This window comes from Cuculus canorus, chromosome 5, assembly GCF_017976375.1.
Source record: "Cuculus canorus isolate bCucCan1 chromosome 5, bCucCan1.pri, whole genome shotgun sequence".
NCBI lineage: Eukaryota > Metazoa > Chordata > Aves > Cuculiformes > Cuculidae > Cuculus > Cuculus canorus.
In genome coordinates, this window is record NC_071405.1 from 65,646,773 (window position 1) to 65,671,383 (window position 24,611).

The window sequence follows — 24,611 nt, forward strand, 5'->3', positions numbered from 1 at the left end:
ATTTTTGGATGTCAAGTCTACTGAAGCTATTAGTGATTTTTCTCTCCAACTCCCAAGTTTGCTTTATACACTCACAGAGGTATAAAGATACATTCCAGGCTAAAAGTACTAACTTCTTCAGAGGAAATGGAAAATGAATCACATTATTCCAATGAGTTCCAAGTCCTGTTAGGTGTGTTTCACCTGATGATTACTAACAAGGATGAATTAACAATGATCCAGCTTGAGTAAAGTGTAAAATGGCAACTCTGCGACATATAATAGAATGAGTCAAAAACAGATGGTGCGAGTAGGTGGGTGATGGTATAGAACAGTGAATAGTGGTTTATAATAAGACATAAAGTACTCAAGATCAAAACTATGATCAATGCCTTGTTTCCATTATAAGAGGTAGAAAACTGACAAAAATGATAGACAAACAAGACTGGGTGTTGCTGATTTCATCTTTAGCTTTGGAGAATAATTAAATTCTGGATAAGTCATTCCATTCCTTTTTTAAGAGCAGATCAGAAGTTCTGATGCTAAGGTAGTGTTCCTTATTGCTTCTTTCAGATGTCCTCACTTTGGTCAGCAAGCAAAGCTTATAAGAAAGCTTGAATAGTGGTAACTTGACTCATCAACAACACTTGCTTCATGGAAGAAATCCAATACCTGAAATTGTCCTGAAAAGCTTTCCAAGGTCCGTTAGGTTTTGCATAAACTTTTTATAAAGAAGAATTTCAGTTTTTCTTCTTCATTTTTCAGTTCCCTATTGAAGGACCTTGAAATTGAGCAGTGCTCCACGACAAAGCTCTCCTGCAAACACAGCAAACAGTTGGAGAATCCATCATTCACTGTAATTATTACACCACAGGAGAGCCAGAGCCTGATCTCTTTCAAGTTTAACCTGGATTCTTTACGTCTTCGTTTTGAACTGGAAGCATCCCAGAATTCAGTGTCCTGGACACAACTGGTACAAAGATCCTAAGCTACAGCCACCTCTGCTCACCGAAACCTAAAGGACAGACAGCAATATCATTTCCAAAGAATAAGGTGTGATCTCGATGTTCCCTAACGAAATCAGACTAGGTGCACACTGAACGTACATGTACGAAGACTGAAATCTGTGTCGATGGTTACTGAAAACTCAGACGAGCTGTGTAAGCCACTACACCTTCACACTCATGTCCTGACTCTTGTCTTCCTAAATTTACAACTTTGTATGTACGTAAATCACAGTAAGCAAAATAAACCGCAAATCCTTATTAGAGATACAAGGCACAGCAATAGTATAAATAAAAATCTCTAAAATAATTTTATCTTCAGGTAACTGGTAATACACGAGAGCTGAAACACCTGGAACTACAGGTTACATACCAATATTCTAAAATGCTAAATGCTGCATAAGCGTAGATCAAACTGCTTTAGAGAGTTTATTACCTAGGCATTAAGCAAGACACAAAATGGAGATGGACAAATGCAAATAAAGTGTAAAAAGGCATTAAAGAGTAGACAAAAAAATGTCTTTTATAGCAGCATTCTTTAAGAATGAAATTCAAAGATCAGAGAAAGGAAGGTTCACCAATCAAAATAACAGTTTAGGATACAGCAGATAAATTCTAACCGTGTGTACGGAAAGGCTATTTTGCAAGAAACGTTGTGCAGAAAAAAGGACAGTCTTCATCACAGACTGAATGTAAGAATCTAGAAAGTGAACCTAATTAAAGATGATTTCAGGCTATAAGCACAAGTGACAGGCGCAATGGTCATGTTATCCGTGGCGATCCAGAAAGGTGGCAATGAGAAAGAGATTAAGAGCTCTGTTTTAGCCATTTTGAACCTGAGCTGTCGGAAAGAGAGCCCTGAGGAGATTTCAGAGGCAAACAAGATTTTTTTCAGGCTTGCTTTGAAACTCTACTCCATTAAAACAAATATATAAAAATGACCAACTGTTAGGTTACCCGAAATTTCAAATCTAACTCTAAATACTTTAAAATGTTCTTACTCTACAGCCATCATCATGTGTCAGCTCTCCTAATACATTTATGTTAACCAAATACAAAAGAAACGTGAAATAAATATAACCAGGAGGGATGATCAAATCTAATTTTGATACATTAGCGTCATATGCTGTACATGTTACAATAGCAGCCAGATTTAATACTAAGCTGCAGGCTATACTGAAATTTCCAAATGGTAGATTGTTCTAAGTGATACCAAGTATAATTGAAGTAATAAACGATAGTAAAAGCAAAGCACACTGTCAGGAAGAATTTAAGTATTTACTTTTTAAAATTAAATGAGTTAGGTTTGGAAAGGCAAGACAAGTGAAATAATGCAGGGCTCAATTTACAGAAAATTCCTTTTATTTATCTGTTGCATTAACCCTTGAACTCTTGCCAAAATTACTGTAATTTCTAATACTCACTTACCTAAAGGAGAAAGAAAAAAGGCTATTGTATTTTCTTCTGCTAGCCCAAACTTTTCTTATTAAAAAATTAAAGCATTCATTATAAAAAGAACAGAAGGAGCAGATACAACTGATGTAATGGCTTAACGCAGCTACTTTTGCCCATGAAACGCAGGCAGCACTGCTATCTACCTACAACGCATGCACCCTCGGGATGAATTTTTCACAAAACTTTGTTTCAAGGACTATGGTGCATTTGGTTTTTTTTTCTTTTTAAAAGCAAAGTACATACTTAATTGTACCTCTAAAAATACTGGCCTAATAACTATAACATTCATGTTCCCAATAATGGGAATAATAATACCACAATGAGAAAAACAGCTATAAATACTGGGAGCTATAAATCTTTTATGTGGTTAGGACAATGTCACACATGTAATCATGTAATACATCCAAAGCCCAAGATGAATTAGTATTCCAATAACAACATTACTAATATTTATTTATATATCCTGAGTCTAATATTCTCACCTATAATACCTTTGTTCCTTTATCAGGCTAAGGAAGGAGAAGCTAGACAGATGATAACCTGTAGCGGCACACAGATGAACTTTCTCACTCTGAACCGAGAGTCTTCACAGTTTCATTTAATCCTGATACTTTCTTTGCAAGAACCCTTGTTCTCATAAGGGTAGTGTAAATACTTTTGACAGGACAAGTGGGCCTCTGAGAACCTCATGAGGTTCAACAAGGCCAAGTGTAAGGTCCTGAACCTGGGTTGGGGCAATCTCCGATATGACTACAAGATGGGGGATGATGTGATTAAGAGCAGCCCTGCAGAGAAGGACTTGGGGGTGCTGGTCGATGAGAAGCTCGACATGAGCCGGCAATGTGCGCTCGCAGCCCAGAAACCAACCGTGTCCTGGGCTGCATCAGAAGCAGTGTGGCAGCAGGGCGAGGGAGGGGATTCTGCCCCTCTGTTCCTTTTGTGAGACCTCATCAGGAATACTGGGTCCAGTTCTGGAATCCTCAACGTAAGAAGGATATGGAGCTGTTGGAACGGGTCCAGAGGAGGCTACAAAGATGGTTGGAGCACTGGAGCACCTTCCCTACAAGGACAGGCTGAGAGAGTTGGGGTTGTTCAGCCTGGAGAAGAGAAGGCTCAGACGAGATATTATAGAGACCTTCCAGCACCTGAAGGGGCTACAGGAAAGCTGGAGTGAGGCTGTTCACAAAGGCTTGTGGGGATAGGACCAGGGGGAATGGGTACAAACTGGAGAGAGGCAGATTTAAACTGGACTTTAGGAAGAATTTCTTCACCATGAGAGTGATGAGGCTCTGGCCCAGGTTGCCCAGGGAAGCTGTGGCTGCCCCATCCCTGGAGGTGTTCCAGGCCAGGTTGGATGGGCCTTGGGCAGCCTGAGCCACTGGGATATCCCTGCCCATGGCAGAGGGGTTGGAACTGGATTATCTTTAAGGTCCCTTCCAACCCCAACTATTCTGTGATTCTATCATTCTATTATTCTATGATTCTACTCTAACTTTTAATTCTAAGAAAAGCAAAATGGATTGCATTATCAGCATTAAATCTTCAATTTACTATATGCATAGTAAATACCTATTTTATATATTTTATATTCAATGCCATGTTCCTCTACAAATTTAGAAGACTTTCATCTGTTCTCCCCGAATTTATGTCTTTTTCGCTCTTGCTCATGTCTTCAGAAACAAATGCTTCAGAGGTTTCCAAGACACTTAAAAGTTTTATTTACTACTCTGTAAGACTGATGGAAAATAAGTTTAAAATTGGCTTAAGACTGAAATGGTCGCATCTTGATTTTGTAGTGGCTGGACTGTCAGGAAGAAGTTCAGGTTTAATTTAATTTAATTTCCATTTATAAGATGAACCTATCATGCACCTCTAGGCACATTTACAACATAAAACCCTGCACCAGTTCTAAGTCAACTCTTGCCAAGATTACTTGTTTTTCTCTCATTAAATGAAATAGACAAAGAAAGCACAAGAGACCTGTGGACAAGCTCAAAACTCAAGTTCCTCTGGAGGTCACAAAAAGTACATGCACTTGGAACAGCTATAGTTGTTAGCACGCACTAGGGTCATAAATGATTTTGAGGTCCCCTATACTGTGTGAGCTGGAGAGTATCTCATAAAACACATTCCTTTCACTGACATGTTCAGTCTAATCAGCACCAGTAGTTAAAGCAATAATAAAAGAGTTAAGCCCGTTTTCCTGCTCATGACTCTTGATACCACTTCCTGGTTTCTCCCAAGATGCAAATTTCAGTTGATGCTTTTCTCAAGTTTGGGGTGAATTTCTTAGCATCTCTCTCTGGTGTTGGTTCCTTGATATCTAACGCTCTTTCCCATGCAGCCTTTATCTGCTGAGCAGAAGTACTAGAAGTCTCTCTCACTCTCTCTCTTTTATTTATCCTATCTTCATTAAACACACATGAAATCACTACATTTGAAACATGTTTCCATTAAATTCCATTGCAATGGGCCAAAAGGTGATAAGGAAGGGAGGAGAGACATAACGGCAGGCTCACAAGCCTCCATTCATGGGGAAACTGGGCTTAAAATGAACAACACACACACAGGGGAAGAACAGGAAAGCAAGTCACACAGAAATAAACTAGCTTGATTAAATAGTCCATCCGTAGTTGAGCTACAAATATAATCCCAATCTTTGATACACTCTACACATCCACACAGACCTCAAATATCCCAAATTACTAAAGAACGAGATTGTGGGTAATGCAGGAGAGGAAAAAGGCCCGGGGCAAGGTAGAGTTGTTAAAAGAAAGTCCATCTGACATCATTTTCATAAGCTAAATCACAGGGGGCCAAGACCAGCACTGAACTGCGCCTGGCAGGCAACCTACATATGTAGATTCAAAACGTGCCTGGACCCAGACATGACATCTTGCCTGTGCTGCTTTTGTGTTCTGCTGAAGTCCACAGCATTTGCAAACTATTTATTCATTTTCACTGTGACCCATCTTTCCACTTGTCAATGCTTTTTAATGCTCAAATTCAAACAGATCACAAACAAACGTCGTAGGGGTGAATGCAAGCCATGTCTTAAAAAACCAAGTTTCTGTTTAAAAAATAGAGAAGCCAGTCAACTTCGAAAACACCCAATAGATATAGACATTGTTCTATAACACAACAACACTCTTATTTCAAAATTAGTAAATTCTGCTATTAAAATCATTTAACAACCTAAGTATAACCCTGGCTCTACTTTAGGAAATAAAGAACAGAAGGGACCTGGCACCACAGGCATACAAAAAACCCCATTTTTTAATTAACAAAAACCCCATCAAACAAACCAATCTAAGATGTGACGGTGAGAAGTTAGAACTCATAGTCAGTCTATGATAATAACAATAAAAATAATATTCTTTTCTTCGGGTTGAACACAAAGAACAAAAAAGTCATTAATAATTGAAGCTTGCCAGAGGCATGGCTATTTCTCTCTTTACAAACCGTCTACTGTCTAATTTAATTACAAGTATTAAACTCCGTGGAGAGGTCAACCAGCTTCAGTTCCTCCAATATTACACTTCAACCAGTGCTCATTAACGTGTCCTACTGAATGGATTAGCACATCTGAAGATGTATGTATGCAGGACAGGGGACAGCCTAATGATAGCCAATTGTTCATTTATAATAGGACACATTTGAGACTGTAACTTATTATCACTAATGTAGAATTTATTAAATTCTAAAGAAAAAGATACCAATACAGCAAATATTTTTTTCCTAATATGGCTATGAGAGATCATATCACTGCTGAGCATCTGCACCTGCTCCAAGACAAAACACTTTATATAAAATAAACATTGTCAAATTCTTTATATTTTTTACTTTTTATTAAAGGGGAAATTATGTTAATAGCCAACATGTGACCCTGCCAACAGTTCCAATGATGGCAAAAATCACCAGTGTGGCAAAATTAGAAATTGGTAAAGAATAATTTATATGACTTAAACCTATTTCACTAAAATATCAACTATTAGCAGGTAAAGGTATCATGACATTTTACACTTTTTTTTAGACTTTCTTTGACTCTAATTTCTCTGGGTTAATTACAAAAAGATAATCTGTTATTCAGAAACATCTACCTTTTTTGTTAGAGAGTCATCTGAATCAGAAGGCATTCTCGTTGACACATGGAACATTACTTCTACTGTTGAGGTAGCAAAATATGGAGTGGTCAATCCAGTGCTTTTGTTTTTTTGCAGTCCTCCCATAAAGCCACAATGATTTGTGAGATTTACCTAGAAATAAAGCCCAGAAAGTATTAGGGGGGGGAAAAGTATTATCAGGCAATAAGTACATTCTTTATGCTTTAAAATGAACTTTCAATTGGATTTTTAAAAGTGAAGATTCTTTTCACAACAGTACAGATACGCTTTCCTAAAGAGTTCAGCTTCGCTGACTAGGCTGGAAATGAACAGCAGTGCAGTGACACTATTTTCCATCACTACCACAGATGCTTCTGGGAAGGTGAAGTTAGAGAAAATGAAAGGTTGTGTAAATGAATATTTTACTGCATTATTCCCTGATCAGTTGACTGAGTCACTTACTTTTTGAATTTTTTTTTAAATTCTGTGATACTATATCAGCCTTGAACTGAGCTCTGAAAAAAACCTGTGTGAGAGCCAGGCAACTTTAAATCGTCATGTTACCTTCCTTATATGCTTTCCTGAGGAATTTTCATTCTGTGAATATGAAAAAAATAATAGGAAACTAACTGATAGTTTGTAAATAAGTTTGTAAGCCTGAGTTCTACAGAAGTAGTTTGGCACTGACATAAGCAAGCATGCTTAATGTGCTTTTTCACTTTTACAACAGTGCCTAAAGAAAGCCATATCTCAGCTGTCAATACATCTAATCTTTGCCCACATGGGATACAGTTGCTTTTCTGTTAATAAAGGATCCAGGATTTAATGTTAAGAGGTTAAAATAGTCAATGTCTCATCGTGGAATATTAATCTGAATTAGCAACTCTTTAATCTAGCTAACAAAGTCTAAGAGAATTAACCGACTAAAGGATGGTATTTCAAGACACTAATGTGATTTTTTTTTTTCCTCTTGAGGAATCAGGAATGTGGGAAATAAAAATCCACGTTTGTGACAGTCAACAGATTTCAAGCCGTTTTCCTCTGCTCTTGTGTAAAAGTCAGAGCCATTATCCACTCAGCTAAACTAGTAGTGCTTTTATATATCTACAGAGTAAGAGAAAGAGCAAATAACATAGACACTTATGCGGACATTCCTGATGAACACAAGTCACTCCTGATGAACACAAGTCACAAAGGGAACAGAAAACCTGAAGATTCTTACGCAGCCAGCCATGAGCAGTAGTGATTCCTGTACTTCTGTGTGACAGTGCTGTGATGAACTTTATAATGGAAGTTACTCCTATGAGGTCAGAAAGAAAGGATGCAAAAGAAGGAGATCCTTGTAACAGTAACTAGTGACTAAAAAGCTGCAGGTCCATATGGATGATGGGGTACATTCACAGTATTTCTGACTGCTGGAAGAGACATGGAGTGTGGGAACATCCTGCCTGCAGTAGGAGGCAGGAAGAAGGGAGCATGAGACAAGCTCACGTTTGTATTTTTTGGATTCCCAAATTTGAGCAAATCTCAGCTTTCACTGGACTTACCACTTTGAAGTCTACAGGAAAATCAAGATGCCTCCCAATCAGTCCATGAAAGGCAAGTACAAGACTACACATTGAAGAATCATGTCTGCCTGCACAAACTTTCTTACATCGAAAGAGCTTAAAACTAAACAGCTAGTATTGCTAATGAAATTAAAAATAGAATTATTCTCTACACCGAACTTGCAAAACAGTGTATTTCAGTACTTGTGAGTAATGCTAAAGAACCAAAGTCTTACAACATATCTAAAGGTATCTGTAATTTTCTCTGTAAACAGACTTAGAATAAAAACATTTTAATAAATACCTCCCAGCCAAGACCAGCTACAAAATCTTCATAGGCTTGACTTCCCCCGGTATTAGTAAGAATGGAGTGTTTATCCTCTTGCCCCTCAGCAACATAGAACACTGCAATCTTGTGTGTCTCCCGGCTGCAAAACAGAGGACAGTCACTGCATAACAGGGCCTATAGTAATATGAAACCAAAAATTCAAACAGTACACAGAGAGGATGGCTTTTAAAATATAGAAAAAAGATAGTAGAAATAAAGTACATGGCTTCTTTTTAAATACCTTCTATATATTCCCTCTTTTCTAGTCTGGTCTTCTCAAAAGCCTAAAGTTTTGCTGTACATGAAGAACATTTAGCCCTTTCACCACATCTAAGACGTAGGACGGTGCTGACAGTATCAATCGCTAATGGAATAGATGGGCTCCTGAAACGACCAAAACCTGTAACACAGGTATTATCAACACCGCCCTGACTATTAACACCTATGCCTTGTGAATGCTGTGGCAGATGCAGCTTGAACAGATGAATAAAGAATCTTTAAGTACTATAGCAATGTTGTCCACAGCTTGCTGTTAAAAAGGCATTGGAGCAACTGAACGCAGTTTCTCACACTTCTAAAGCCTCTGCTGGATTTTAATTCAACTTCTACAAAAACAATTCCAAGTTTTTAATTCTGTGATGCAACTCCAACTAGAATTCCATCTCTTCAGCTAAAAGTACTGGAAAATATAAACAGTTAGCTGAAGCTAATAATGCAATTTATCAAATATCTTTATCAAAACTTTGATTTACCAAAGTTTAAAAACTACTCCATGTTCTTGGAATATGTATATTCCACAAATGTTCATAACTTTAAGTATTTTGGAGTTTGTTCTGTTCTCATGATAGTTTCACTCTACAAATAACACTGATGTAACTTCAATATAACACCAATCATAAATGTGCAAAATGCATGAATAATGATACAAAAGTATTTTAAAAAATAGTTTAATCTATGCAAATCAGAGGCATTTAAATATAAGCACACTTAAACAAGTAGGGAGCCACTAAAATAACTTACCATTGTCTTGAGTCCAAATTTCTGAGTTCTCGAAGTAACTTCTCATTCTTCTTCAGGAGATGAAAGCTCCTTCTAAATAAAGAAATTTGTAACTTTCTGATCACCTGTTCACTAATGGATACAGAACAGTACAAGGACGGTACAAAAACATTTCCAGGTCCACGTAAGAACAGTCAACAAATACTTTGCCTTTATTTTACCTAAATAAAATATTCAGATCTCTAAAAAAAAAAATGTACAAGCAATTTTTTTTCTCTAGGAAATCTGTGCCCCCTATAGCCCTGAGAACAAACTTTACTTCTTTCCGCTTTCTTCTGTCAACCTACTGGATCCAACTGAAATCCATCTCTTCTCTACAGAAGAACAGATAGAATTCCCTTTGATGCATAATAACCTGCACACTTTACTTGGTCAAAATATATGTGCTTAGTGACAAAAGTCACTCCCATAACCTACTGTCCTAGGGCACTAAACAGAGCTTTAGCTATTCTGTATTGCAGGAGCGCAGAATACGGCTCACTGGTCACTCAGACAGCTGTAACAATTTAGAGAAAAAACCAAAACAATATGCTAGACCAAGAAAGGCACTTTCCATCTCTTTTAAACTGCACTTAAGATGTTTCCCACAAAACACAGTGGAATGAGTTTAAAAGCAGTACTGTTCAAAACTATATTGCCTTGAGGAATTAAAGACACAAATAAACAGGGTTTTAACACCAATTCCGATACCAATGATATCTCAGTGACACAAACTATTTTTCTTTCCTAGGATATCAATTTCCCTTCATTGTAAGAAAATATTTCGGTGTTTCCAATAGAGAATTTGACAGCTATAGCGAAAGAAAATTGCAGAAAGACCCTTAAATTCTAGGATGTTAATAATTGCCCATGTACGTGCAGGCATACACCTAAGCTACACCCACACAAAAATAATGTGAACTGAGATACTACTGTTGTAACTGACTTTGATTGTCTCCTGTTGTTCTAAACAATACTGAACAATACCTAAACGTTGCCAATGTTGAAATAAATAGTAGGGGACACATCTTTGTAGTTAGCTAAGACAGATGCAAACCTTTGAGGCTCTATGCAAGCATGCTTTTCGCAGGCAAAGCTGCAGGACACTGTCCAGCAACACAGTAGTCGAGAATATGAGAAAGTCTCATCCTGGCACAAAAAGGTAACTTTTTTTTTTTTTTTAATAGGAAGATACATGGGAAGTAAAGAAAGCAAAAAAAGATGTCTTTTTTACCCATGGTAGTGCCCCTTAGTACAGTTGGTGACAAGCTTATTAGAAATTATATCACTCCTTCAATTTGCCTTCAAACGCTGTTCTAAGGAAAGAATATAAACAGCAATAAAGGCAACAGATTCCTCCTTTCTGTCTCTCTAAATGACAGATTGAAATGCAGAAGAAAACTGCCATTTCTCCCTTAGTTGCACATCCCCCTCTCTTTTTCCGTTATCTGGCCTGGAGTATATTTGGCTTAATCCACTCTATGATCAACTATCGTTACATGGCAAGAATAGCAGAATTCCTTAAAAGTAAGTTTCTTAAGTTGTATTTTCTTTTTACCTTTTATCCCAAGAATTCATTCCCAGGATACTGAGAAGTAATCTGCAGTAGTAAAACGCTGACTGAGGCTTTTGTGAGGTTGGCTCGTCCTGCTCCATAGCCCTCATATTTAAATCATTGAAGTGCTTTTCAACAAACTCCCTCTCTTCTGTGTGCTGTTTCAGAATTGCATTGATGACATCGTTCTCCTGCTTCTCTGAGATGCAGACTGGTTGAGGAGCAGGAATGTTCAGTGAGACACCAGTTCTCTGTAAGCATTCAGGGCTTGTAACACCCAAATACTGCAGGAGCTCATCAAGGGCATCTTCTTCATCCCTGATGGTATCCCAAGTTGGCACAGTGTCTCTAAATTTCCTTTTTACTTGGAGTGTAATTCCATCCCTTGCAGATACATCCTCCACATGTTCAAAAGATGAAAGAGCATCTTCCGTTTTATCTTGTTGAGATAATGAAAGTGCAAAAGATGTTTGTTGTGACGATCCACCTAATGATGAAGGTCCATACAAAATCGCCGAATCCCACGAGTATTTGCCTGACAGATCACGCACTATAATTCTAACATTGGAATTAGCAGATGCAAGTCCAGCAGACAGTCCTCCTCCAGGCATGTCATCTTCTGCTTGGATTTGTATGCAAGATACCAGGGAAGTATTGTTTAACACAAAGAATTGAAGGTTTGGGTTCTCAAAAAGTTCAGGAGAAAGTTCAGGACTTTCACTGTACGGATTGTCGTTGTTTTCACACACTTGACTGGTCAGCATAGCAGGACCTCCACTCATAGGATAGTGGCCTAAGTGGTTGACTAGATGTGTTATCACAGTACGAGCAGCAACAGAAATTAATCCTTGTTGCATGTGAGTTTTCACTGTGAGGGAAAGAACGAGGGTTTTAGAAGAACAGTTCAGAAAACAACACTAAGATTTACATAATTTTTTTTTCTCCTCTTCTTTGTGTAGTTTAAACAGAGGATGAGCCCTACAAGGTCAGGACATAGCCAACTCAGTAATGGAAAATATGTATTTTGATGAATAGCATGAAACATCTTACGATATTCGAAAAAGCATCATCATTATTTTTGCAGCCTACCACAGACGCTTTACTCGTAGCTTTGTAACTGGCGTGGCTCTTCTAAAATACATGATTTCTTAATCTGGTAAAAATATATCTGAAATGTCTGATGAAGCAGAGATCATATTTGCGTTGTAAGAAGTCCACTTTTCAAGTGAAGTGCACTTTTATATTTATACACATCATTATATTGTGAAAAACAAAGGAACATTGATGCACAAAACCTCTAATCCATCTTAATTTCCCTGGGGAGCATATAGCTACAGTTAGCTTGAGAATAATACTGGATGATCTGGAGTGACTAACCAAAGGCTGAGCTATCTACACTGAACACAATCCAAGAGCAGCAAAATTTTACAAAGCAAATCTCATGCCTAATTGTGTTTTAAGCAGTTTCAGGCTGGAAAAAAGTGGATAAGATGTTAATTGTGCCTATCCTACATGAAATTCATCTTGTGAGATGCACTGGTATTTCAATATGGTTTTGCTACCTCCTTCTCTGTTGCGTACCTTCCTCTTGCGCGTAATGTTATCTAAATTCATAAAAGGAGTAACCCAGTGCTTTATTCTTACTGGGCCTCTTCTATCAAATCCACTCTATATCACCCACGAAGTACAGAGCAGGTCAAAGCGGCTCTGTCCGGCAGACAACCCTCCACTGTCTCAGGGTACCCACTGAAGAACACCCTCCCAAAAGTGTGACACTATAGGTCATTCTGAACCACAATACTTTTTCATTCAGTATTTACTGAGAAAATGTAAGCTCTTGGATCTGTAAGTGTGGTATAATTATCTCATCTCACTTTATATTGTGTAGTTATACACAATAAAAATGAATTTTTAATAAATTTTTTTTGCAGTTTAAGGCATCATAATCGGTTTAACTGGAAAAGTAAAGAAATTTGTAATGTATATTGACTGTCATGACAGATCTTTAGTTTCTGAAGTGCTGGATACATTCTGCATCTGCAAAAGTAAACAATTAGCATTAGCATATATTTGCGTGTCCCCCCCCCAGTATGGGTAAAGCATGTAAGGGACATTCGGGATTCTCATTCTTCTCTGTCTTCAGGGAGCACTGCAAAAAGGGAAACATTTCATCCTGTTAACAGTCAGCAAAATTAACTTGATTTTTACACAATTCCAAAACTCGGATAAGCTCAACTATTTTAATAAGTTAAGGTATGAAAAATAATATAAACAAATTAGATATTATATTTTCATTATCTATAACATTCTTGAGGTTGAAAAATTTACAAACACAAAAACATTCAGCAAAGCTGAATTACATGTCCAGTTATCAATAGCATAAAAGGAAATTAAGTTATAGTGCCATCTGCTGAAATGTATGAAGGAACTGTAAGTAAATTTACACAAGACTAAGAGAAAATAAGTCGGATACCTGAAGAATAATTTATCAGTGTAGTAATAACTGGCACCTGGACAATGCAGAGACTGGCTTATCTTTGTCAGGATTTTTATGCCAAGTGTTTAGCAATTGGCACTGCACAGGTAAGTAAGGTAACACTCTTCTCAGGTTCCTAGGAGCAAAGGCATGTGAGCTTCCCGGCTACCTGAAGTCTCACACTGTGTAGGTTAAATGCCTTCTGTAAAGTTCTGCTGAAAAAACTGAAGAAATGAGAGGTACCTGTTAGCATCTAAGTTATTACTATTCCTGCTTTTTGGCAAGCCCTAAAGATCTCAAAGGAGACCACGGTTGCATTGTGCCTGTTGTGCATTTATTTCCTCCCTTAGGAGTCTAAGGGACATACAGAAAAGAAAGTTTATACAATGATACAAAGAGTGGAATACAGAATTTAAATTTGGAAGGTATGTTCCCAGTCCTACCCCAGTTTTTCTCTCAAAATTTTGCTCTTGAATTAAAATAAAAAACAGAAGAACTGGGATATGAACCTTCCATTGCTTCTTTTATGAAATGAGAACAGTACTTTCCACTGAGTCTCCTCTCAGAACTTAATTGTTGATCTAAAAATAACACAGAAGACTTAAATCAGAAGTATTAAGAGAAGCATACTGAAAAGTACAATGTAAGATGTAACCTGTTATGTTGAAATAAAATAAAGCAACCTTGAAACATTTTTGCCACTCAGCAATCAGATTTTCCTGATGGTTTCCCTTAGCAAAAAAAAAAAACCAAAACAACCAAACTAAACACAGTAATGCCTTTTGAAAATATGAGACTTTTGAATTAAATTTGCAGTTTAAAGGACACATATTCATAATTTGTTCCTAGAAGCATATCTCCTCCATCAGGAACAACTGGACATTCAATACACTAGAACTTTAGAAATGAGTACCTAAACCATGCTCTTTGTTTCTGGAGGGCAGATCAAAATACGCAATAGTGGAAGCCATCATAGCTTTACACAAATTCTGCAAACTAAGCCACACTATTACACATTAAAGCAGTCTACCTGGCTCCCTTGCAAGTCTATATTCGTGAGCGAACATATCACTGCTCTCTTTACAACGGTACCGTCTTTTGCTTGGGCAATATAACTAATAAGTGTACAGGAACACCTGATAATTTACTAGAAGCATGTTATATTGGTTATCCTTTTCAGCCGTGAACTTACCCCTTTAGTGGAAAGGCTGAAGGTCCATCACCACTAATTTTTAAGATGTGTGGTTAACTCTAATTTGATTTCAGCTAAACAGCTTCTAAACATCTACAGTTATGTGGTAGAAGGAAAAAGTAACTACTAAGGCTGAAATTTCACTCTCCTCACCCCTTCAGCTATCTGAAGAATGATGCACTCAGACTGGTTCATCTCAGACAGAAGCTCGCTTTGGAGAAATGGGAATCACTCTCTGGAAACTCTTCTGTCTCTCCATTACATTTAGAGGAAGCCTGAGAGAGTTCCAGTTAGATTAGTTACCTGTATTTTACATTAACTTAAGGAAGTCTCATTCCTTTCTAATTTTAAGCAGTTACAGAGAAGCCATCTCTAGAATATCCCTCGCAAAACACAAACTGCTTATCTGGATGCACCATGTAAAAAGCGGGTTTAAAAAGTGCACTTTTTATCTCCTTTCAGTAAAAAGGCAAACAGCAAAGTCTTAAAAGAAAAGTACCTTATATTTCTATTTTTTAAATAAAAGCGAAGACTAAACATCAGATGGGGTAAACAACTTCTTCAGCAATTTAAACATATTAGGAAAAATTATTGATCTATGTTTAAAATACCTTTGGAGAAATATGGAAAATGGAAGAAACATCCCCGCTACACTGCTGATTAAGTGAAAGTCCCATATCTTCATCGTTACAAACCTCATCATACTGTGGCTAAGCATCCACAAAACTTGTGATGGATCTGCCCTTGGGAGCATATGTCAATCACACTTATTGAACTGATCAAAAGCACCCTATCTTAACAATCCTGGCATTTCGGTACTTTCAGCTTTGTTTGTGACCTAAGGTAAAGCCTAGCAATGCCCACTCTCTCTTTGCAGAACATCTCCGATTTCCCTATAACTGCCATCCTGCCCATTTCCATTCCTGGAAAAAAGATAACGAGACAGCATTTTTACTCCGCTAAAAAAAAAGATGCTGACCCACTGGCATACAGCTCTGCTGCTAGCTTGTACTAATTAACCCCCTGTCTTGAGTGAATCTCAGGCTAGTAGTTATCCACTAACTTCTCTCACTCCTCCAACAATGCCACGGAGAACAGATGCCGTGTGATCAGTTAAAGCACTGCCAAATTTATTCTCTGCCTGGCAATGTGGACTAGAAATGCCAGGGTTGCAAGACCGGGGTTGCATTATAATGCCATAGTTTGCCAATTAAATTCCATGATCAGACTTACAATTTCAGAGCCCCGAAACTTTAAGAACATACAGGGCTTCCTTAATTTACTGAAGAGAGAAAAGGAACATCTGAAATGACTTTTATTTAGAAATTTAAGAAGAAATCATAAAAGAACAGATCACGTACGGAAATGTAAGATGAAGATATCAATGCTAAGGCTTTGTGCAACCACATTCATTTAAAGAGGCATCTATTCAGGGTTTTCTTTTCAGATTGTCAGATTAAACAAGCCACACAGCATTTGCTGCTAACCCGTAATTACAGATTATTACAGAATACAAAAGATGCCAGGCATAAAAAGCTACTACAATTCACTGCACTGTAATAGAACATGCACTGGAAGTTAATTTTGGCAAATGCTTTAAATATTAGCTTTACATAACATGTATAGGTGAGACTGTAATTAGGACAGAAGCTTCTTTCATTCTGACCCAGCAGATGATTATTTTTTACTAATAAGACCACAGCCATTTGACAAAAAGCCAACTATAGTACCTTGCTTCATTCTTCAGTAAATTTAATAATTACAGCTCCTCCTGCCAACGGTTCTCAAATCAGACTTGTTCAATCCAATACTGAGCTTATTAGGGGACAGCTCTATGTTTAGAATTCTTTGGCCAAAAAAGTACTTGAGGATGATGAAGCATGCCTTAGACAAGGCCACAATGATTAGCCATTTTCTCTACATAAAAAACAGCACGTAGTCACTACAGACTACAAAATCACCTGCTGTTAGCACACAGCTGCTACAAAGAGCTTCTGCATTTATCTGGTTCTTAATACCCTTAAGGAAGCCTAAATGGAAAAACTTAATACAGAGGGAGAATAGCACTACATCGAGTTTCTGGTATTAGTACTAATCTCATCTATTTCCATTTTCTTCCCAATGTAGCCATTTGATATCTACTAGATATGGCATAATATGTGCTGTTCCTCTATAGCTTAGCTTCTTAAATCTCTATGCTTATTTTTGAGTTCTGAAAAAAAACATTAATTCCCAGGTCTCCTAAGGTTTCAAGCAGATGAGAAAAAAATTCTCTCCTTGTAAATAACTCTGGGTTTAGAGTATAAACAGATCGACAACAAATTATGACAAGCTAACAAATTCAGAAAAGGCTTTCAATACTGCAAGGTCAGATAGGAAAAAATGAAAACAATCTTAGATAAAGGAACACAATTAAGAAAGAAATTAACTAATTTGCTGAAAGTCAAATGAAAACCAACATTTATCCATGTTGCAGTACTCAACACTTTTTGCTGATACAAAGAGTATCAGCAGAATCCATATCAAGGATTACAAGGAGTACAGAAGAATCCATATCAAATCAATCTTCATGTTGTTCAGAAGATACTTATTTCAGTTAATCGAACAGTAATTGCTCAAAATTACATTAGCTTATTCCATACTAATGGTCCTTACCTAGTGTCTAGGTATAATTTAAAACTTACGCTTTAGACAAACACTTCAATACTGGAAACCAAGATAACATCGTTTTGAAAGAAAATGTATTTAGCCAATTTGACAAACCTTCAGTGACTGGCTGAAGTTTAGAAGACCTCTCCGAGTCTGGAGAATGCAGTGGTTCTGGTTCCTTCAAGCTTTCCAAGTGCATAAAAGGATCGTAATCCACACATGCCAAATCAGAAAGGCTTAGAGGAAAATATTTAGGGTTGCTGAAACACTGAGACCCATAGACACATCCATGCAGAACCTAGAACAAAACAATAATTTCATGTCATTAACTACTGGCATTTCTACTTGATAGTTTTATAAGACATGACATTTATTTTTATTTACATTTTTTAATTGATTTGTTAGAACCACATAGGCAGGACAAAATGCTGGAATATTTTAGATGCTTAATGTTTACAGAAACAAACTCTTGACTGCAAATAAAACTGTTAGGAGTGTTTAAGTGGAATTTAAGTGGAATAAAGAAACAAGGCATAAAACTTGAAAAAATACATCTCCTACCTTCTTTAATTACATATGCTAGGTCTAAGCTGCTGGTTTTTAATTCCTGTCCCTTGCAAAAAAAAAACCTACCTTTGTTCTGTATCCCTACGGACAGCAATTATACCTTTGTGATTTTTACTTTGCTTAATACTAAATAAAAGTGCTTAGTACAAAAAAAAGGTACTTCCTCATCTGTCTGAAATACATAGCTGGTCTCCTAGAACACAAATATCTGATATGGCTATGATATACAAAAAGTAACTTTGTTAAACATCACAAAATACGAGATAAAATTAACAATCCCAAATACCTTGATGATCAAGCAGTTGCAGTAAAACGTAGAACTAAGACAGCACTCCACATTTCAGCAGCAGATGAGAGATCAGCTTACAGAAAAGTCCTGTATTCATTTTCATGAAAACTGACACTACCTCCATAGAAAGATATTCTCATTTAGCAAGTAAAGCAACACGTACCTTATATATACAATTAAGAACGGATCTTTCAGTCTTATCATTTTCTGCTCCTGTAGTGTGAAGAGGCTGCAGCAAGGTCTTTAGAGGCAAGGCCATTATCCAATCCAATAAGCACAGAAGTAAAGAAACCACCAACTGGAACAAACACTTTCAATTACAAATCAATTAAACCAGCACCTGCTACTTCACATTTATCACTATATTCTACTTCTCTGTTTTACTTCCTTTTATTAGTTCAGTAGCTTTCTGCAGTAACGGCAAGTCACACTTGTTTAAAAGCCACTTTATCTTCAAAACTTACGGCATCAGTAAAATCTTTGGCTACTGAGATATTTAACAAAGACAATCCATACAACAGTTTCTCATCATGGTCAGTCTAAGAACAGACACTGTGCTTAAGAGAGGATACCCACGATTTTTCAAAATTGATTTGTAGGGTGCTGTTTTTAAAATGACAGATTGCAGGTACAAATCAAGGCCGATGCGCCATTCTGCACATAAATCTCACCAGAAAGTGAATCAAGGATTACACAAAACTGAACTATTTCAGCTGCATTTAGTGCTTTAAAAATAACAGAATTTCCTTCACGACACGTCAATAACGCTACGCAGCACCAGGTATTATCTGAAAGAAATCCAACTGCTTTCTGTATTGTAGGCTACTCAGTCAGCAAAAGAACCAATTCCCTCTAGGGGATGTTTTTAAAGACTGTAGTACAGAATTAGATTAAGACATACATACACACCAAATTATTAATAACTTATTGGCTTCAAAGAATTATTTCTAATTCTTAAAACTTAGCTGTGGAAGAGGAAAGAGTTTAGACAAATAGCTATAAGATTGTCTAAAATATTTCCAAAGTTAAGTAAGTCTTTCAAAGACTAATTTACTAACAAGCAACACATAAATATCATGCTCATTTCACATAATGCATTACAAGCTTGTTTCTCAGAGGCATCATATAATAAACCTAATGATGAAAGGCTCTAAATATTTTTATATTAAACCAAATTTTAAGAAATCCATTAGGATTAAGTTTGTCTAACTAGGTAAGCCAATTTTTGGTACAATATTTGACACACAATGACCAGCATTAGTTCATTGGAAAATTTATTGATTCATGGGAAGCATCTGAAGTGGAAAGGTGGTTAGCTTGGCATATTGCTGTAGTCTACAACACCCACTGCCTCCTTGCAAGCAGAGAGGAGAGGCTCTGGAGACCAAAACAAACAAAAGATTAATGCCAGCTCCCATGGTGGCCCAGAACAACAGAGCTGCAAGTGACAAACTGCACTGAAGTACCCAAGTTGAAATGACCAAATAACCACCGTGTCCCACAGTCTAAGAGCAAAGCCAAGTAATTCAGAAGAGATGCAGCTTTCAGAAGGCAGAAAGTACTAATGTGAATACTGTGTGAAGACAAGAGTCCTTAGCTAAGGGACTCCGGCCCATTGAAAATATCAGAAGATAGCAATTATTCTGAAGGAGACAACAATCAAATCAATCTGAAGATTACAGTCTATCTTGCTCAAGAATGTACTTACAATAGAAAGTGCAAAAAATTATGATCAGAAATCTTTTGAAAGCTCTTCTCTAGAAGTTGAGAATACATTGTCACTACAAGTTTGGAAAGCCTACGTTACTTTCTTTGCTTTTAACTTCACTGAGGATAATGAAAATGACAACTTTCTAATTATTAAACCCAATCAACCTCCATTAATTTAAACTCCATATTGTCCTACAAAAACTTCAGAAATTCACTTGCATGAAGAATTTTGCTGGAATTCTGATATAACTATACTGCATTATACTGAGCTGAATCCCTACTTTAAGGCACAGCTTAAATTTTTCAGCAGTGCTATGTCACACACCTTTGCAATTAAATTGACACATTAAAAAGAAATTAAAAATATTTACCCTCTTGTCCTGTTCATAAGAGGAAGCTTCTGTACTGGGTAGCAGATGGGTAATAGTTGCTATCAGAATCTGGGAAAAATAAGGTTTCTTTAAAAATATAATTTAAATACTTAAGCTTAAAATAATTTTTTTAAGCAGTTAAATGTGACATAATACTGGATTCATGGTTAAATTCTATTAAGGTTTTTTTGAGATAAATTACAGTATCACCACTTTTTTATTTTTTAAATAAAAATCTCTTAATTGAATTCTGCAGAAGACAGTGAAGGACTACATTCTGCTTGACTCACACAGGTGCATTAGGGACAATGAAATTATACAGCTGCTCCAAATATTCAGGCAGGAAGAGAAATTAATTCAACACACTTGTAGAGTGCCGGAAGGAGCCTTATGTGGGTTTGTGTATGGGGCTGTTTGAGCTCCATTATTTCTTAGAAATACTGGAATTTGTAAACAACCTGCCTCTACATAATCAACAATATGACTGCAGAGCAGCAGAGAAATGCTTGTTACATCTCTTACGAAGCTTTCACACAATTCTCCTACCGGTTACCTGGGAGACCTCTATCTTTTCTCTGTGGTTCAGAGTCACAGAGGCCACAGACTACTTCCTCATCATTTAAAGCGTATTCAAAATAATTATCTTTGCTTTACACTAAAACACTTTAATGCAAAGTGTTTTGCATACAGATACGCAAAATACAACTGCAGATCCATATTTTAAGCAATCACTTTCTCACTAACCTTAAATAAACATATTTGAAGGCATTTAATACTAAAAAGCCTTGGACTTTACTGGCAACATTCTCATGTAAATTGTGACATAGTTGTATGTAAGAAAAAATAAGCATGATAGAGCCTTTTTATATGTTAATACTGGAGTCGGCAAGTGTGATATCAATTACAGTTAATGTTCAGTGAGATTACATTTCTACTATTTCCATGTTTTATGAAATTTACTTGCCAATATTCTGGTATTTTAATTTCAGTGAAATACATTGTACTGTGGCATTAAAAGAAGTCAAAATTTCAAATTTTAAAAAAGGACTTACTTGGATAATTCTTAAAGGTGAATTAGCTTGATATACTTGAAGTCTATGTACATAATGTATCAGCATGTTCAGCATACTGCAGGCAACTTGGGCTACTGTTTTATTTGGAAACTAGAAAAGAGAACACAGCACAGTGACAATAAGTACATGATTTCATACAAAAGTAAATCAGATAAAAAGGCAGTCAGCAATTTCAGTGATGGTTTTATACATATAATTCCTTATGTATTGATTTACCAGAGGAACAAAATGAAAGTTTACAGAATTTAAAAGGAATTATTTTATAGTCATAACCAAATGTTAGCAGCTAGCACCGAAAGTTTGGGACAGACAATCAAAGACTTTCACGCAATGAAGGAAAGAGGAGAGGAGTCTCCTAACTAACTTCAGGCTGGTTGGTACAGTATCATGAAGCCAGGAGGAACAAATTCATTTCTTGCTATCCTAATGATTACTAATATTAATGCTGCAAAAAGCAAGGATCCAATTCCAAAATCAGAGGTCATTCTTGACAACCAAGGCAGGTGAACAGCTACACATCCACAATGCAACACATCGTACTTATAGTGACACTAACAGCTCCATTTACTACTGACTGCAGTGCACAGCGCTTGTCTGAATAGAAATGAATGCCCCTCGACTCCTGTGCTTAATTCCTCTTTTCTTCTGCTATCTTTTAAAGGCAGGAGAACATTGCTGCACTGGAGCTTGCCTTCAACAGTTACTAAAATGTTTTAGTCACTGTGTTGGTCAAGGAAAATGCGAATGCGTTCATGCAATTAGTCCTCAGCCTTGAGGGTGGATGCACATGCTGCCCTACGCTCCTAAGTGGGAAGATAAATGAAGAGACAAGGATATGCTTCCCTAAATTGTTAATGGACAGGATATATAACTGAGGCTACTTCTTTCATTGCACTTGCCTTAAAACATTAAGCTGTGCACAAACAACAAGCACAAACTGAATTTTACAAGTGAATTTTATTCATCTAGGACATGAAAATCCTACAAATCTGAGCTAATGACAAACCTAAGCAAAATGGTTATTAGCACAACAAAACTACAGACTTCAGAAGACAGCACAAACTACACAGAAGAAAAAGTAACACACAACAGCCTCAAGGGAATGATTTAAAACACATTATTATCCAAGAAAATACTCTACTGAAAACAAGATTTCCGAGCCATAATACTGATGAATCTCAAATCACTCAGAAAATAATGAGGTAGCTCATCCTTTAATCATAAAAAGCCTACTCTGTTTCCTCCAAGGAAGGTAAGTTACATCAGAATTCCTGCACGATTAAAAGAATAAAAAAGTAGTTTACATGTTTTAGTCTCATTTTACTTAGCAGTGAAGCTGTCACAGGTGTGTGCTGCGAGGTGACCAAGTGTCTACCTCTGAACTCAGAAAAGGATATGTTGCAAAAATACTTAATTGCTTGGCTTCTTAAATTGTTTTCTTAATCAGTCCAATTCTGTTAATCTTTCAGGGAATGGTATATCTCACAAACCTTAAAGAAACAAAGCCTTTGAAAGCTGAAATGTCTAAGCAATGAAGCCTGAACAGAAAATTAAGGATTTCAGACTAAAATTTTTGCATGGCAAAAAATTTAAAGTTGGAAAATAAACTGGAAGAAAATCCTGCCTTGGGACAGCTTCTTATCAAACCAGAACTATCATTTCTTACATGTAAGAACTTGAAAAGAAAAGATACAAGCGAAAGAAAAAGTATGGAGACAAAGCTTTAATGAACATTTTTATTTGTGTTATCTATGCAAGCATAAAGTCTAAAAATAGCTATTACGAATCAGCCACAGAGACAGAAAACAGAGCACATGGGGTAGTTAATTCTTATTCTGACTTTCCTTGTTTCTCAGCTTTTAACTATACCACCGCAGACATCGTACATCTGTGAGTTTTCCCAGAGCTTATGGCAAGAACACCACTATTTTTTATCCCTCGAGACAGCCCCTCTCCATGCTGTGAAAGGCCATTGGAAGAGCACAGTAAGCAGGGTACAGTTTTGAATGTTCGTGACAACCAGAAGTAAATAAATAAAACTGAAAGCATAACAATTTCATTACAGAACTTGAGATCAAATCCAGACTGCTGGAAATATTTTTACATGCTTGCAGGAACCCCAAAGTCACCAGGATGACAGAAGAGGTGGACAAACCAGAGTAGGTTAATACAGAGTTATCCCTATCACCAAATTAAAGAAAAACATGCCTAAGAGAAAGGCCTGGAGACTTTCTCACAGTCTTGGAACAATCAGACATTTACTACTTAAAAACAGGAAGGATTTTATTTTTAACTTGTTTTTTTTTATGAGGAGGACCATCAGGCTCTAAGATGAAGATGAGTGAATGATTTCCAGTGCTGGTTTATGCAAATTAGTTAATTCCTTCTGTTCTCTGGTTGAAGTGAATTTTTAGTATTTTCTAATTTAAGAAAGGGAACAAAAGGCACTGGTGAAAAAGTTCACAGAAAGGCTGAAGGTGCAAAGTAATAAATATCAATAAAATTCAGACCTTGGGCACTCAAGTTTTCTTATTCATAGCAAGAGAACCCAGTAGGAAATTCTGATCAAAAATATGGAGACTGGCCCAAACAGATCAAACCCTTCATCCATTTGAGAAATCTGCCCCAGCATGGTCAATATATCACATTTCAAAAGAATGTACAGACACTTTAGAACAGATACTTATAGGACTGCGTGTCCTGGGAGGAAGGAAGGACATTTTCCGAAACTCAAGCAACAACACTCAATTTATGCTGGATATCAAAACAATTCACCCCTTTCAAGTCTGCTGCTTTGTCCTGACATTTTCTCCAAGACCTTCAGGTGTGGCATGAAGGCAGCTGTGCAAATCTACAAACATTTCACCTGCCATTCTCTATCCCTGGAAAATACAGCACGTTATAAAGCATAAGTATTCACTACTTTTAAAAGATTTTATATTCAATAGTGTAACTGTGGACATAATTTTTTACTAGTTCCTCAGCGAGGGGGGGAAGCTCCCAACGAACAGGCACTCCGCCTTGTACCTAACTTCCAGGGTTTTCTCGTAAGGGTAGTCTTAATAATACTTTTCATCTTTGTGAGGATCGATTGCTTTCTGAATGTTATACTAATAGTTTAACCTTGTCCACACTTGCAAATAAACCATGTAGCACTATGCCTGTACAACAACATTTTTTTTATGTATCTGCATTTTTGAGAGGAGCATAAAATCATCACGAGATGCAGGGGTCCGGATGGCTGGCTAGGATCCTTTGGGCTCAGACCTCAGCAG

At 36.9% G+C, this 24,611-nt stretch overlaps 1 protein-coding gene across 8 annotated transcripts in view; it reads right to left on the minus strand.

Annotated features, from left to right (window-relative positions):
- The window catches only part of RALGAPA1 (Ral GTPase activating protein catalytic subunit alpha 1), a 125,471-nt gene that overhangs the window by 36,101 nt on the left and 64,759 nt on the right, over nt 1–24,611 (minus strand). For all 8 annotated transcript variants that reach the window (XM_054068514.1, XM_054068513.1, XM_054068508.1 and 5 more), the window contains 8 exons: nt 21,316–21,426; nt 20,264–20,332; nt 18,346–18,480; nt 17,441–17,624; nt 11,013–11,877; nt 9,437–9,508; nt 8,393–8,516; nt 6,539–6,694 (listed from right to left, as the gene is read on the minus strand). In XM_054068514.1, coding sequence (XP_053924489.1) covers nt 6,539–6,694; nt 8,393–8,516; nt 9,437–9,508; nt 11,013–11,877; nt 17,441–17,624; nt 18,346–18,480; nt 20,264–20,332; nt 21,316–21,426 — 1,716 coding nt within the window. The remainder of the gene's footprint in view (nt 1–6,538; nt 6,695–8,392; nt 8,517–9,436; nt 9,509–11,012; nt 11,878–17,440; nt 17,625–18,345; nt 18,481–20,263; nt 20,333–21,315; nt 21,427–24,611) is intronic.